A 17324-nucleotide genomic window follows, 5' to 3' on the forward strand; every position below is an offset into this window, starting at 1 on the left:
AATTTGTGCAGCAATTTTTATACAGTGTAAAAAATATGCACATGTAAAAACAAACAATATGTTGTAAATAAAAGGCTCAATTAAAACAGGAACACACAAAAGAAAGGAAATGTTACATTGACTTTTCCACAAGGACACAGAAGGGGTTAGGTTAAATGCTTAATTATTTCTGATAATTAAAATTAAAAAATATTTAAGATAATATAACATTAAAAGACAGTCTAGATAAAAATATAATCAGATGATAAAATGCTAAATCAAGACATGTCCAACTAAAGACGAGCTCTAGATGCTATGAGCCTTTAAAAACCAAACATATGTTATGAAACATTTATTTGGGGTTTCAAAGAGCATACTGGATGATGACACATTCTGTTTTCGGCATAGTAATCGCTAGGGGGCGGTATAGCATCCACCTTAACTTCGGTAGGGACGCTCTTCAGACCGGAAAATGTTTTTCTTTGGTCAAACCAACATGGTGGCACCCTGCGGACAATGTGAATGTAAACAGCAGTCCACCTCTGAGACTTTAAATAGCGCTATTCAGTAAGATTTATAACATTTAACTTATATTTAATGTCAATGGCTCTCAGAGTGTGTGCCCGGGTCTTCAGAGACTCCGCCCTCTGTTCTGCACGAGCCGTTATCTCCGCGCGACAGGAAAGTGCGTCACGATTAACGGCAGGTCAGTGAGGCACCAGATCATGAACTGGTTTATCCTCTACATTAATATGAGTTTATTTTACAAACGAGCATTTAAGTATCTGATAAATAGTGTGGTATATAATTAGAGACATTATGTGACTGTGATAGTCGTTTTGGAGTATCGACTGTAAAATCTGTACAGCTTCACAGCTGAAATATGTGTCTAACTGAACGTAAAGGTGTAATGCCACTTTTATCTTCACTCAAAGTCATGTCAGTCTTCTGATACTGTTTATTGACTGATAAACATGACCCGATAAAGTAACGTTAAATTAATGATAACATATGGGGAGTGAATGGGCCACTACATATGAAGTATCATTTTCTGTTTGTTGGTATATAAAAGAGATCTCATATGAAATGTGCCATGTTTATAAGCTACCCTAGAACGTTTGGTCACGTCGACAGATACATAACCCATGTTACTGGGCTGATATGGGCCTATTAGGCATATATGCTAGTATTATTTATCAAAGAAGGCTAAGGCTGCTTTAGAAGAAGGTCTGAGTATGCTCAGTCTTCATGAGTTCAATGGGCCACATTCACCAGTATCTGCAGATTTTTTCTGAAGTTTGTTTTGAAGAAAATTTCAAACTTACATGGGATTCATAACACATTCTTTCACTGAATTGTCTCACCTGTGTTCTTAAATTAATGAATGCCGGGTGCTCTTAAGCTGGAAACACTACATATTGCTCCTAATTAGCATAGACAAATTCCCCCTATATGCCCATATAAGGGCATGAGACTGCAAGGCAGTGCGCAAACACAAAAGGTACACAGGAGTGAGAAGTAGTAAGATGTCAGTAATGTCCAAATTAAACTATAAGAACATTCACAAGAAATAGTTGGATAGCCCTAAAGTGGACACAGTGCTGTTCCAAATGACACCAAAAGAGGAAGATTTAATTCTATTTTAGCACTAGTAGTGAATGTTAAATGTATGCAACAAACACATTGATTAGATGACATCAGTGGTTCAGACAGTGAAAAGGAGCCACTCTAGGTGCTTTGATATGATGCCACATTTAAACAGCACATGCAAACACTTGTGTGTGATGATAGTTTTTCATTTTAAATTAATGTCTAACAAAAAAGCATACACACAATGTCTAAATTTGTATTCATAATTTAACATTTTGTAGTAGAGTTAAATACTGCACATTAACATTCTTTCTTGATGATGTTAAACTCATCTTTTTGTGCATTTAATTTAATTGTAGGTGGTAAATTGATAGAAAAATGCAGTAAAATATAATCAAAACTTTTATTTTATTGTTATTCTTAATCTATAATATAAATAATGACTGCAAAATTTAACATTTTATCCTGTCATATCAGGATTAAAATAATTGTAAGAGTGGTCTAAAGCATTGGTTTCCAACCTGGGGTCCAGGACCCCCCCAGGGGGGCAGCAATGCACTTAGACTCTGTCTTCTCTGAGGCTGCCAAAATTAAATTTTGCAAATATTGACTAAAAACATGATAAAGCAGTAATTAAGTAGTTTATACAAAGGGTTTTTTTTTATAAGAAAAGCATGCATAGCCTTTTTTAGGGATTTAGCAGTGAAACAATTATAATCGATGTGGATTTTTAACAGCAATGTGTCACTTCATCTTCTCCCTTGGGTCTTGGGGAGGTGGTCCTGCTTATCTTAGGTGCATGAAGGGGGAGCTCCAAGAAAAAATGGTTGGGAAATACTGCTCTAGAGCGTTCTTAGATTTTGTTCTTGGCTAAGAACAAATCTGTGTTAAAAAAAAACTCTGGTGAATGTCAGAATCCTCTTAAAAAGTGCCTAAGTCTTTAAGAAAAACAACTTCTTAAGGACAGTTGGTGAATGAGGCCAAAGGCTCCCAGGAATGTGTGTTTCACATAAAAATGTATTTCAGATGGTGGTCTGCAGTCTAAATAGTTCACGATGTCTCATACTGTTTAAAACAGTGGTTTTCAACTTGTTGAACATCAGGACCCCATCAACACCTCCTTTTGAGAATCACTAACCAAAAACAAAACTAAACTAAACTAAACTTCTACCACTGGAATTTATACAATTAAAAATATGGCAGTTTGGGCATGGGATAGAACCAAACATGACTGAACAAAGAGGGAGGACAAAATGTTTGAAAAGCCAAACATTACAGAAGGACATGCAAGAGTACATTTTATTTTAATCAATTTCTCCAAGATAGTATGAAAATTGTGTTAATTTTAGGAAGAATTACCTCATTTTCTTTGGAAAAAAAAATTTGTTAACAAAAGTAATGGAAATTAGTAAATTGAAGTTTAGAGAAATAGACATAGCCTACTTGTCACAAGAAAACTCAGTAAAATAAAATGCATGGGTTTTTGTCTGCATAGGACCTCTGTACAGCTTAGCCTTTTGATGCATTTTTTTCAGGGTTCAAAATCCTGACCCCCTGAAAACAGCTCTATGACCAACTATTGTGCCCTGACCTACCAGCTGAGAACCACTGGTTTGAAACAGTTCTGTGGAGCTAGATTTGCAACACCGTATTTCTTGTAAAAATGGGACATTGTGTAGGAAAAAAAAGCATCAAAATTGAAATGGGCATAGAATTTTACCAAAAATATCTCCCTTTCAACATTTGTTATGTTGTTGGTGTGCTATTCCTGATGAAATTTTCACCTTGTGATTTATTTTCATTTCACACAACATCCTACTTTTCAGGAGTTAGGGTTACATTAACAGCCATTGACGTATATTTTCAGATTCATTTTGGTCCAAAGGAAAAAAGCTTTAATTTAAATTCACCAAATTGACTGCTGTATTAGTCCTCTTTGAGCTTCCTTTCTCATGGATTGTGTCAGTATCAGCTTTAAAAATCCATCACTGGCTTGGCTCTTACCATACTCCCCTCCTTCTAATTTTTTATGCTTTTTTTTTTTTTTTTTTTTTACGTTTACCTTTGACAGTGTTATATATGCTGAATTTACCACAGATGGGATATTTCTACATTCATCTGCAGGGGAGAGTTTCTCTTTGCTTTACAAATATTAGTGCTTTTCTTTGACCTGAAAGCTTTATTTTAGGGCATCAAAATGTCTTTGGAAACTACTTTTTCAACATGCAGTTTACAAAAGTGTTAAATAACTTCCAAGGACAAGGGATACAAAATTGACCTTAATATTTTGAATAGCTGGAACTAAAGTTTTTAATAAAGGATTTACTGTGATTCATACAGGACTACTTAAAGCTGACAATCAAATTAACCACCCTGTAATGTATTATATCTTTATGAAGCAATATTAAATGATGATCTGAATTGTAAACCTGTTGAATCTAGCATTCATGTAAACAGAAATGGTCAGTGACTTTGCAGTCCTGCTGACAGAGGAGTGACATAGATGTCTTTGTCTTTACAGGATGTGCTCCCTGCAGCCGAGGAGGAAGGATGGGACTCAACTTCACTCCTGCATGTTTTATATCTTCAGAGGTTTTTCTCAGCAGACTGATGAAAGGCAAAGCACTTGAGGCAGACGGCAGCGCTTATCGCCATCCAGCCTCAGTTCCACCCAACAGCGGTAATCAGACCACTGCCTCAGAGATTTACATCCCTGAATCCTCTATTCGCTCCTACTCTGCTTCCTTTTTGTCACTGCTGTCACTTATTTTTTTTCCTGGTCTGTCTTATGTTTCTGCGTTTTCAGGTGAACAGCTGTCTTTGCTACTGAGACAACCAGATCAACCGGACAATCCAAAGGTTTTAAAAGTGGCTATTATAGGTGCTCCAAACACTGGGAAGTCAACGTTGACCAATCAGCTCCTCGGCAGAAAGGTCTGTGTTTTCTCTGTCTCACTTTAAAGCCTTCACGGTGTAATTTGCCTGTCTTCCTGAAGAGGAAATGGTGCTCACTTTTATGACCAATTCTTTTTTCTTAAAGGTGTTTGCAGTCTCTAAGAAAGTACACACTACACGATCACGAACCCTCGGGGTCCTAACAGAAGATGAAACACAGATAGTGAGGGCTTTTTTGCATTTCTGTCTGATTAAATAATTCAATTCAAAAGACTAAAGTTAATATTTGTATGCATTTTTCTGTAGATTTTACTGGACACTCCTGGTCTCACAACTGTATCAAAAGTCAGAAGGTGCCTTTCTTTTCATATCCATGTCATTCTCAGAAATTCAGACGCATATCTTAGGGTTTTTACCATGTGTTCTGGACCCTCTGTTTGCATAGACACCAGCTGGAGAAGTCTTTGCTTGTGGATCCCTGGAACACAGTGAAAGAAGCTGATCTAGGTATGGTGGAAATTCACTCCAAGCTTTCTTTTAGCTGCATCCAAGCTGTAATTTTATTTTGATTGTTTTTATACATTAGATTCACTGGTTTGATTAAGCACAGCACTGGTTTTCACTGGTCTTATATCCATAATTGTGTTTGTTGTCAGTGGTGGTCATGGTGGATGTGGCAGACAGATGGATGTGCAAAAAGCTCGACTTTGAGGTGCTCAAATGCCTCACCCTGCACCCCGATATCCCTGCTATTCTTGTCCTTAACAAGGTAATCTTCTTTTGAATTAGAAACTATGGTCACAGGATCAAATGTAGAGATGTTTTTACTGCAGTTTTGCATATTTAAGAATTTTTTTAACCTGAATTTAGTTGTCAATCAGGACATTGATAGGTGTTAAACTCAGTATGAACCAAGGTTATAATAGTTTGGGATTTTTCATTAGTTTTTATTTTTTATTTCGTTTACACTTTCTGCGTTAGATTTAAGTTTAGTTTTTATTTGTTTTGACTGATGGTTTGTTTGTGTAGTTTAGTTTTAAGTTTGCATAAAGACTTTGTTTTAGTTTGGTTTTTATTAGTTTTAGTGTTAGTTTTAGTTTTTTGCAGATAGATGTCAGGGCTGAGTGAGTGTCATACATATTTAAAACATATTAAAACAGGTTCCTCTTCACTTATCATTTATTTATTTAATGATGATGTTTGAATACAACTCCAGACATAAAACTACCACTATATGAAGTCTTAACCAATCAGATCAGGCAATTTTACACTCCCCAGACTCGGTGCCAGGCAGTATGGTTGTGTCAAAGACCAAATCTAAGGATATTTTGTCTCTATTTTTATTTTATTTTAGTTAGTTTTGTAAGTGCACCATACAGTTTTAGTTAGTTTTAGATTTTTGGTAAAGCTTAGTTTTTATTTAGTTTCAGTTAACTGAAGTGATTCTTGAATTCTAGTTTTAGTTATTCAGTTAGTTTGAGTTAACTATAACAACCTTGTTATGAACCTGCTGATTCTAGAGTGGCAGCGGTGTTTTATCTTGTCTGTGTGTTTTGCTGTATTGTAAATGTACTGTACTGGAGAGTAATTTAACAAGCATCCATGAGATGACTTAATAATTCTGCCAATTTGATTTAAAAAAAAAAAAAAAAAACGCCCTCTATATTAATTGTATTTCCAAAGAGCTTTGATCGGCTTTATAAACCAAACTGTGTTGAAACTGTGTTTATAAACAATCCAATAGTGTGTAAACGAATAAAGATGAGATTGCTTTTTCTTGACGGGAATCGGTGCCAGTTTCACAAATAAAGAAGTTTAAGCTTAAAACAAAAGTCATAAAGAGACTAAAAGTTAAAAGAATCTTAAAATGGCGCAGTAAAGGCAGAAAAAGATGCATAAGAATTCACCAATGCAGAAAACAAAGTTTTGATGCCTCAGATTTTTGTGGTTGGACCCCCAGGACGGCATTTATCATGTGTTTCCTGTGCTGGTTGGCCGTAGTTCACCTTACGTGACTAAAACCAAATTAACTGCCACTAGATGGAGTTTAGGAAACAGGTTTTGTTACACCTACTGAAAATGCAAACTGCTTGCAAATGGTGTTGTATTTGTAAAATTAAAATCTTTGCAAGTGCTGCACCCTTCTGTTTGCTCTTTTTCTGCCTTTTTGTCCTTTCTAAATCACATATCTCCAAATTGCATCATTAGGACCCTACACAATATATCATTTTGGATCCACTTTTAAAGTGATAGTTTGGCATTATTGAAGTGGGGTTGTATGAGGTTCTTGTCAGTAGTGAGTTTATTAACCACAGTAGATGCTGGTTAAGTGGTCCTTCTAAGGAAAGACTAGCCGGAGTGCCAGCACAGAAACTAGACTAAATTGCCTTAGTTTCTATTCTGGATAAAACAACATTTACTTAGTAAATGTACCCGACATTGGAAGCGTTTATAGCGATGCACATTTCTGCTGCTAAACCTCTTTGTTTTAGCTCTACTTTGGCACAACATATGCATGTTCCTCATACAAATCCATATCAAAAATACTGAAGTACCCCTCTAAAAAGAACATTCTTTAATATAATTCTTTAAAGTGCCAGGATTGTTTCATTTAACCTGAACTTGAAATGATTAAACAAATCAACTGACAAAATTTTACTGACATGCATTACTGATACTTTATTTTATTTTTTTTAAGCCCAAAGCCACCTGGGTGATAGTACTGACAACACAGAAAACACAAATGTTAAAGTCGAAAGATAAGCTGTTGTCCAAAAAGCTTTATAATTTTCCTGACAGCAGATTGTTGTGATTGTTGTTTTTTAAACTTTGCAGTTTAAATAAAGCAGAGATGGGCAACTAAGAGGACCAAATTCATTTATTCTGACTGCCAGAGGACCAAATTATTAAAAACTGTCAGGCACCCTTAATCACACAATTAGAATAAGAATAAAATGTGTAACAAAAAAAACAAATATAAAGCTTTCATTAGAATTTATTATACCAACATTTATGTTTTCAAGCTTAAATGTCATAGCATGCTTAACTTAACGGGCTGAACAAAAAGCTAAAGCTAATTTGAATTACTTTCCCAGTGCAATGAAGAGAATATTTATAGGGCATTTTTCTTTTCAAATGCATTAAGTAATGTTTCATCTCACCTTTGACTGATTATGGTGATGTTTTGTACATGCATTCATCTTCTCAATGCCTTAAATCTTTGGATACATTGTACCACAGGGCAAAAAAAGGAAATATGTTATGTAAGCATATTGTTAATCTATGCACGTATATTTCCAATAAAAAAGACTTGAAAACAGGATCAGCAGAGCCAGCTGGGGAATGCAGCACTGTATGTGAATGTGGGGGTCCTGCTGTGCTGTGCTCCCTTGCTTTTCTGCAAAGCCAAAACAGTGAAATAACAAACAGGAGCACATAAAATCACCCCATCATGGTATCATTATGATTGTCTCAGGGTGTAATGATGACAAAGCTTCATTAGGATGCTGTCATGGAAATGCACTATGAAAACACCTTGTATAACACTCTGGCGTGCATTTTAGTGTTTCAACAAAATAGTGCCATATTTAATTTTGTTACACAGATACTACTAGAACTTTAAAAAACTATAAACCTTTAGGATATGTTCAGCTGTTACCTGTTCTTCCTCTGTTTTTTTTTTTTTAGGTGGACCTGGTAAAGGCAAAGGACAGGCTGTTAGGTATCACAGCAGAGCTGACATGTGGAGTAGTGAATGGAAGTAAAGTACGGGTCAGACCGGTGATAAAGCCTCCATGGGCTGAAAAGATGCCACTAAATGACTTGGAGTCCTCCCCTGAGGAGGAAGATTCATGGCCTGAGGACAACGCTGATTCAAACTCTGTGCTGAGCAAAGAGCAGCTGCAGGCACTGAGGGGTCAGCAGGGCTGGCCTCACTTCAAGGACGTCTTCATGCTGTCATCTGTGGACAAGGAGGACGTCGAAACGCTGAAGGTACATTTTAGATAATCCTGATAGCAGGGGAAACTGGGTAAAGAATTATTTTTTTTCCATACTTAACATAAATGCATGTTTCATATTTTATCATTCTACCTTAATAATGGTACATAAATATATGCCAGAACAAATAAAACAGGGAAAGAAACTGCAAATGAAATTAAAATGACATTTTTCCTCCTTTAAAAAATTAACCATAAGGTTGAGGACTAGAAGACTTGACTAGTTCAAAGTTCAATATTCTTATGGCAATAAAATGATAGATACGGATGAAGCCAAACTAATGCAAAACAAAAATACAGAGAAGCCGAAATAAAACAAAAAACATCCAGAAACACAGAAGAGAAAAATAAAAAAGTAACAGCAATAAAATGTCATTATCAAATCAAAAACTTGTTCAGTCCAGCAGCAACCTTTTGTGACTTTCTCTAAAGTAAAAACAGATTATCATAATTGCACATTTAAGCCATTTTATGTGATTTATTCACATTTCCTTCTACTTATATATGACAGCTCTAGTTTCACATTAGTTTTTTCCATTTCGATGTTTATTATCGTTGTATTTGCAGAACATTACCAAACATTATCTCTCTGTCTTAGAGCTACTTTATGACTGCAGCAAAGCCGGGCTCGTGGCAGTACCACAGCGAGGTCCTGACAGACCAGAGACCAGAGGACATCTGTATCAACACTATCAGAGAGAAGCTCCTAGAGTTTCTGCCCAAGGAGGTTCCCTACTCCATGACACAGGTGATAAGAGATACTGACAGTCATGTGACAATGAACTGACAACAAGCTGACATCATGTCTCACTGCTCTGATCATGTGACTTCTTTAAAGCTTTTCACACCAGACACTAGGGCTGGGAATTTCCCACAGCCTCATGATACAATACATAATGTGATACAGAGAATTCACTACAGCAGCTATTCTTTATTGTGGAGGATAAGAGCGTAGGGGTAGATTTAAGGATTAAAAAAACTTATCTTAGATTTGCCACATCCTCAGAGATCCAAGAAGAAAAATAAAATATCCTATTTATAATCACTGAGCTAAATGTTTTGTTTGATTTTTTTTAACTTGAAATGACCCTCTCTGTTGTCTCCTTTGCTGTCTTTTTCCTGCAACAATAATATTCTGGTTTCAGTTTACTACTTGTACTTTCAAGAACTATTTTTGCTTTCAACATTAAACATCAGCACCGCAGTTTCTGTAATTAACTGCCTGAAGCCCTCATTATCAGTTATGCTGTATGGGTCACATTGTTACAAATGAAGCATAAAATGCTGCTTGTGATTTATTACTTTAAAGTTGAAGGAAATTTATGTATACAGCATCATTCAGTGCTTAGAGTGATGACACAAACCAACCTAGTGTAGCATGTCTAGCAGGTGATGCTAACTGCTAGTTATCCTGGTGTCATGTCATGTGTAGATGAAGGTTGGTATTGCTGCTGTTTTTTTTTACCTTCTTTTTACATAGCTAGCATATTTCAAGTCTCATGACCAACTAGGGCTGCACAGTTTTGGCCAACATGATAATCAAGCTTGTGTTTTTTCAATATTCAGATCATGGTTATTAATTGCAGTACTTTTTTAATTGAAAGGGCAGTTTTTTTCTCATTGCTTAATTTTAAAAACCTGCCACTTACCTCTTTCCAGAGCTCAACTGAGACAAAAATCCTACTCTGGCATTTTAGCCCCTAACATTTGGTCAAATATGATACAGCACCAGGTCCCTAAATACAGCCATTGCTCCACTGATAGGCTACACCAGTGGTTCCCGAACTTTTTCTGCTTGGCCCCCCTTTGGCAGATAAAAGTATTTTTAGGCCCCACTACCCCTCAATGTACACATCAATATACAGTCATGGACAAAAATATTGGCACCCCTGGAATTTTTCCAGAAAATACACCATTTCTCCCAGAAATTGTTGCAATCAACAAATGTTTTTGGTATACATGTGTTTATTTCCTTTATGTGCATTGGAACAACACAAAAAATCTGAAGAAAAAAGACAAAATTTACATTATTTTACACAAAATTCAAAAAATAGGCTGGACAAAATTATTGGCACCCTCAATTTAATATTTGGTTGCACACCCTCATAAAAAATAACTGAAACCAATCACTTCCTATAACCATCAACAAGCTTCTTACACCTCTCAACTGGAATTTTGGACCACTCTTCTTTTGCAAACTGCTCTAGATCTCTCAGATTTGAAGGGTGCTTCTTGCAACAGCAGTTTTGCGATTTCTTCATAGGTGTTCTATGGGATTTAGATCCGGACTCATTGCTGGCCACTTCAGAACTCTCCAGTGCTTTGTCTCCAACCATTTCTTGGTGCTTTTTGAGGTTTGTTCCGGGTCATTGTCCTGCTGGAATACCCATGACCTCTGATGCAGACCCAGCTTTCTGACACTAGGCCCTACATTGTGGCCCAAAATTTTTTGATAGTCTCCAGATTTCATGATTTCTGCACACAGTCAAGACACCGAGTTCCAGAGGCAGCAAAATAACCCCGAAACATCTTTGAACCTCCACCATGTTTGACTGTAGGTACTGTGTTCTTTTCTTTGTAGGCCTCATTCTGTTTTCTGTAAAAAGTAGAATGACGTGCTTTTCCAAAAAGCTCTACCTTAGTCTCATCTGTCCACAAAATGTTCTCCCAGAAGGATTGAGGCTTACTCAGGTACATTTTTGTAAACTCCAGTCTGGCTTTTTTATGTCTCTTTGTCAGCAGTGGGGTTCTCCTCGGTCTCCTGCCATAGCGCTTCATCTCATTCAGATGATGACGTATGGTCCGAGCTGACACTTTTGCACCCTGAGTCTGCAGGACAGCCTGAATTTGTGTGGAAGTTGACTGAGGATGTTTATCCACCATTCCAACTATCCTGCGTTGCATTCATCAATTTTTCTCTTCCATCCATGTCCAGGGAGATTAGCCACAGTACCATGGGTTATAAACTTCTCAATTATATTACACACAGTGGACATAGGAATTTCAAGATCTCTGGATACGGTCTTGAAACCTTGAGATTGCTCATATTTTTCCACAATTTTGCTTCCTAAGTCCTCAGACAATTCTCGGCTCTTCTTTCTCTTCTCCATTCTTGGTGTGACACACACAGGCACACAACACAAAGGTTAAGTCAACTTTCATACATTCTAACTGGCTTCAGGTGTGATTGTTATATCGCCAGCACCTGTTACTGCCACAGGTGAGTTTAAATGAGCATCACATGCTTGAAATAAAATGATTTACCCACAGTTTTAAAAGGGTGCTCATCATTTTGTCCGGCCCATTTTTTGAGTTTTGTGTAAAATTATGTCAATTTTGTCTTTTTTCTTCAGATTTTTTGTATTGTTCCAATGCACATGAAGGAAATAAACACGTGTATACCAAAAACATTTGTAAATGCAACAATTTCTGGGAGAAATGGTATATTTTCTGGAAAAATTCCAGGGGTGCCAATATTTTCGTCCATGACTGTATAAACATATGACAAAAACACTGTCAGTCACAATTTTTGCCATCAAATGCCTACTTTCTAAAAATTTACAATGAACCTCAAAATCTGTTAGGAATAACAACAACCATCCGTTTAGATAGAGTTTTAGAAATTGGACCCTCTGAAGATGAATGATTCCCTGAAAATAAAAACTTTCAGTGACTACTGGGGGTTTGTTTTGTGCTACAGATCTTCTCAGGTCCTGAATGAAGTTGTGAGAATGACACTCTTGGTTCATTGTCAGTGTCTAGCTTTTCTGTATTTTTTCTTGACTGAGGCAACAGCAGAAAAAACCCGTCTCATGCAGGTGGGATGTTGCTAAAGGGAAGATTGGCGAGGGCTCTCCTGCCTAGCAGCGGGAACTTCTTTTCCACTCCACTACAAAGTGAGACAATATCTTGGACTTAAAATGCATCATTGAATCCGAGATGGCATCAATGAACTGCTCCTTTTTTGTAGAGCTGAAGTCATCAGCTAGTGTTGCTTAGCCCTGCCTATTATTTTCATGTCTGACAAATTAACAACACAGGAACTAAAAAGCAAAAACTAGACTGTGTGATTTTAATCTTCATGGCCACTACCAAGGTAGTAAAGCACCTACTGTGTCTCCAAGTAGCTGCTTGTTCTAAAGTGAGGCATGCTGGGGTTTGTCAGCAATGGTGGTGCATTGCTATTTTAAAGAAGCAGAAAGTAAATGTGTCACTGATAAATAAAACCCTTGTCTGAAGTAGATTAGAGGCTCATCATGTGCAAGTTCGAATTGATGCAGACACACATGACTGTTGAAAGGAATGGGAAATCGCTGTGATTCTTAATGAGGAGGACCAATTTAGCCACCTCACCAATACCTAGCAAAAGGAAGTTCTACACATTACAGAAATTCCCTTGCACCATCTGCTTCACCCTGCAGCATAAATCCTTCAAACAGTCATTAGTCATGTTAAACTCCAAGCAACTTTAGAAAGACTTGTAAAATTCTGAGATGGCCACTGCTCTCAAGCACCAGCTAAAAGCTTCTCCTCAGGGCTACTCTACTCTTTTTTGACCTCTCCTGCTTGATATGTAAGTTTATATTTGAATGTCTCTGCTGCTTTCAGTCTATTGAACTCTGGCATGAAGGAGAAGACGGAGACCTCAGTATTTCTGTGAAGCTTTACGTGAAGAAAGAAACCCACATGGTAAGTGCTCTCTGCTCTCTTATGGCTTTGGATGCGAGTCTTGTAAAGGATCTAATGGGTCTGTGCATTAAATATGAGCTCTGTAAATACCTATGTGTGCTGTATTTGTAGTTTTGGGTTAGTATAGTATTTATGATGTTTGCGCTTTTCATTCTGTATTGTTAAATCTACCTTTGATATTTTTATGTTTTCTGTGACTTTGCTGGAAAAGTGCAATGATTACAGTCTAGGCTTATTAAATTCTCTATCTAAAGAAATAGAGAATTGAGATTTGAGTGCATTAGTTTTGCATCCAAGGCTGTTTTAAAAAGCCAACTACGGGGAAGGATTTTTTTTTATCCCCTTTGGCTACAAATACCAAGTAAATATGTCTTGAAATCCCCAAAAGGCCTTTATATAATCAAAGGTCTAAGGCAAAAATGAATTTCTTGTCCTATTATTACCTCCGCCAAGGAGGTTATGTGATCGGGTGGGTTTGTTCATTTGTTCGTTTGTTTGTTTATCAGTTTGTTAGCAACATAACTCAGAAAGTTATGGACAGATTTTCATGAAGTTTTCAGGAAATGTCAGAAATGCCATAAGGAAGAACTGATTAGATTTTGGGACTGATCCAGATCACCATCTGGATCCAGGAATTTTTTAAAGGATTCTGTACTATTGGGAGATAGGGCTAATGGCAGAGGTCTGTGCTGTTACCACTTTACACCAGGAGATGGCGGACATGAGTAACTTATTCAAAGCTTTGGACTTTATAGAGTTTGAAAGACACGCCCAGTCGAGGAGATGAGTCGGAGCACAACAGAGAGAAAGACAGCGAATTGTAGCGAGAATACTCACAATGCTGGGAGGAATAGAGGAATATTCACCCTCTGCCATGACTTCCAGTCGTCTGGTGAGACCATAGGTGCTTGCGCCATGACAGTCCACACGTAGCGAAGCCAGTGCTGTGCCTCACCATGTCTGCATCCCACCGGGGAGGGAGTAATCGGCGAATTAGATTTTGGGAGTGATCACCGTCTGGATCCAGGAATGTTTTTCAAGGATTCTTCACTATTGGGAGATAGGGTTGATGGCAGAGGTCTGCGCTCTCTGAGTGCTTTCCTAGTTCCTTAGATGTCATATGAATTCAGCACAGAGTAAATAAAAGACATACAACGGATGACTAGTACAAGGTGCGGAGCATGTGTTTGATCACAGTGAAGTCTCTCAGACACCTGTAGCCTCTCTGATGGTGTCTTAAATTTATTTACCACTCACTCATGCCTCCAGATTCCTCTTTTCTTGTCTCTTTTACCTTTTAAATATTTGAGCAGCCTTTCTGAACCATGCATATTTGATGGCAAAGAATATTTGAAGCTCCATCTATGGAGCTGAAACGCTTCAAGGCTGATGACCTCTGAATGGACCGACATGACTCCACAGCTTTTACCTTCAATTCAGGACCAACTACAGAAATGAAGATGTCTTCAAAATCACAGGGATGACTGACTAAAGAAATCCAGTTTTTATCTATGAGTGATTCAGGTCCGGCTTTTCATGTTTTTGCAAAATGATTCGAGTTTGAGAGATCAAACAAACCTTGTAGAAATCCTCAGTATAAATACTTTTAATTATAAGGTTTTTTAAAACTGAAATAAGTAATCGTCAAAAATACATCTGGGGCACTGGTTTAGTTCAGTGAATGGATGCAGTGGTTAGATTTACATAAAAGACCTTTTTAAGAGTTTTTGTGGATGAATGTGCTTAAATTTGCTGCTTTGATTCTGACTCCTCAAAATCATTAAATGTCCTCAAGTTGTTAAACCTACACTTAGGTTACTTTACCACAGGGACCTGAGTCTGAATGTATGTCTTTAAAAGGTGCAGTATGCAGGATTTTTGTAAGGAAATGTCTACATTTTAAAATGATAACTCCATATATGTTATTTTTTTATTGTTGGTTGTGTACTTACATGACCTCACATATATTACTTACAGTATTAAAGGCCAGAGTAATAATTAGCTTAACAGACACAACTTATTTATCGTTTTCACTACATAAAGGAAACATAAACTGTTGCTGAAATCTCAGATACAAAGCATCTGGGAAGGGCACGACTTAAAAAAAATTCTTGGAAGGTGATTGGATGAATGTTCGGTCTTTCATGGGCTAAACAGAGTGACAAGACAAAATAAGGTAGTAGGCATTTGCAGCTTTGCTAGCAACCTGAGCTAGACAGGCGGGCGCTGCTGTATGAAAGGCAAATTTTGTTTGCCTCATGCTGAGGCTGGACGAAGTGACAAAACATCTTCTTTGCCAAGAGAAGCTTTCAGTGTGGCTCTCTACTCTTGTCTTACTAAAAAACTTTGGCCCAGTTCTGATTAAACTTCTGCTATACTTCAGCTACATCCAAGGTAATCACCACAGTGGCTGCTGCCATTGTATATACCAGCTCACAGCACAACTAAACCCCACCTGTTTTCAGTGGTGCTCTTTGCTCTTTATTTTATCAAGAAATGTTGTCCAGTTCTGATAACACTGCCACTAAAATGTAGCTACATCCAAGCTAAATGCTACACCAGCAGCAGCAGCTATTGCTATTAGCTTCTAGTACAACCAAACCCCGACAGTAGCTACTGCCTCATTCTCCTCAAATAATACTGATTGGTCCGTTTTGTTCTCAGACTTAGTACAATCATTTCAGACTGGAGCTTTGAAAAGGATGGATCTACCTGATGACAGCCAATCTATCTGCTTTACAAGCTTAAATTAAAACTTCACTCTATAAGTGTATTTACTAAAAACATAGCCATTGTTTTGGTTTCATGGATGAATTTCATATAGTGAGAGAAAAAGCTGTTAAAAGGGGTCTTCCTGGTTTGTGTTAAGGCCTCTCTTAAAAAGCCTTCTCCCTCATTATGTAAAATTAATCCATGAAACGTAAACAGTGGTCTTTTATTTGTAAAAACTCTTTATGGAGTGCAGAAAACTGCACTCCATAAAGGGAAGACTCACTAACCTAAAATTCAACCATTAGACAACAAATTCTCTGTGTAAAGCTATGCTTAAGAACTTAACTATTAGCTTTAGAGAGCGAAGGATTTAACGTTACTACAGGGGAGGACTGAGTTTGATGTGGTTTGAGTTTGATGAAACAAAGAAGAGATACATGTTCTCTTTTACTGTCTCATTTTTGAGGACATATAGAAAAACGTTTTCCATTAATGTTGATAACTTCTGGTTGGATGATTAGGAGAAGAATTTTATGTGCAAAGCCTCTAACAGAAGGCAGGATGCTAAAGATCCAGCTATAAAAGGAGCGTGATGTTTGAAACACTCCAGCTGGTTTTCTTTAAACCCAGCAGGGTAGGGGACTTTGTGATCATGGCATGTGAATAAAATCTAATCAAAATAACCAATTAGCCTTGTTTGTTTTGTTGTTCCTGACCTTATTTGTATTTTCTTATGTCTGCAGAGGATGGTGATTGGCACAGCAGGTCAGATGGTTGCAAGGATGGCCCGTGAAGCAGCTGAGGACCTGAGCAGCGTCTTCCTGAAGGAGGTGAAGCTGAAGCTGTCAGTGAAGCTGAGGAAGTGAAGAAGATAGAGAGACTTTAACTCTTTCTGGTCTAAGACTGACTTATTTGTGTGATTTTCTCTGCAAAGACGGACCTGAAAACTGGAGCTGTTACATTCACAGTCCTGGAGCTTCCTCTGAGATTTTCCCCTTGGTGGAAATAGATTAATTCATCACTTTGAATTCAATGTCTTTCCAGACTTTTTCTGCAGGATCTCTTCATGCATACTCATGAAACATTATATTTATGTGAGGATGTAACAGAGAAGATTGTGTTATTGCGGTGGAAATAGTTAGGGGAGCCCATAACCTTAAAGAAAATTGGCATATCAGTATTAATAAAATGTAGAAAATATTGAAATAAAAGCAGCTTAAAGAGGCTAAGGATTGAAATTAAATGAATAATTGGAGTTTATTTAGCAGTGGTATATTTTCGGAAACAAACATGACACAGACCCTCATCAAACGCGTGTTTTGACACAAGTTTGACAGTGCGTTCATGGCTGAGGAGCTTTGGCGAGCGGTGAAAAGGCCGATGGTTTATCTTTGGCTCTCAGTGCTCTTAACTTGGCGGGCGTTTGGCGCCTGGTGGAACCTGCACAGTCATGTTCACTCA

General features: G+C 37.4%; 1 protein-coding gene across 2 annotated transcripts; it reads left to right on the forward strand.

The window, feature by feature from the left end:
* The first annotated feature begins 477 nt into the window (after nucleotides 1-477).
* eral1 (Era-like 12S mitochondrial rRNA chaperone 1) lies at nucleotides 478-17118 on the forward strand. 2 transcript variants are annotated; one of them, XM_041801581.1, is made up of 11 exons: nucleotides 478-685; nucleotides 4091-4249; nucleotides 4376-4503; nucleotides 4610-4687; nucleotides 4771-4817; nucleotides 4910-4971; nucleotides 5121-5233; nucleotides 8152-8457; nucleotides 9061-9210; nucleotides 13071-13151; nucleotides 16607-17118. In XM_041801581.1, the coding sequence occupies exons 1-11, from the start codon at nucleotides 577-579 to the stop codon at nucleotides 16727-16729; spliced, it is 1356 nt and encodes a 451-aa protein (XP_041657515.1). In that variant the 5' UTR covers nucleotides 478-576; the 3' UTR covers nucleotides 16730-17118. The 2 variants fall into 2 exon arrangements, with proteins under 2 accessions (XP_041657515.1, XP_041657516.1); XM_041801582.1 differs by having other exon boundaries at nucleotides 491-546.
* Nucleotides 17119-17324: the final 206 nt, after the last annotated feature.

This window comes from Cheilinus undulatus, linkage group 12, assembly GCF_018320785.1.
Source record: "Cheilinus undulatus linkage group 12, ASM1832078v1, whole genome shotgun sequence".
Classification (NCBI taxonomy): domain Eukaryota; kingdom Metazoa; phylum Chordata; class Actinopteri; order Labriformes; family Labridae; genus Cheilinus; species Cheilinus undulatus.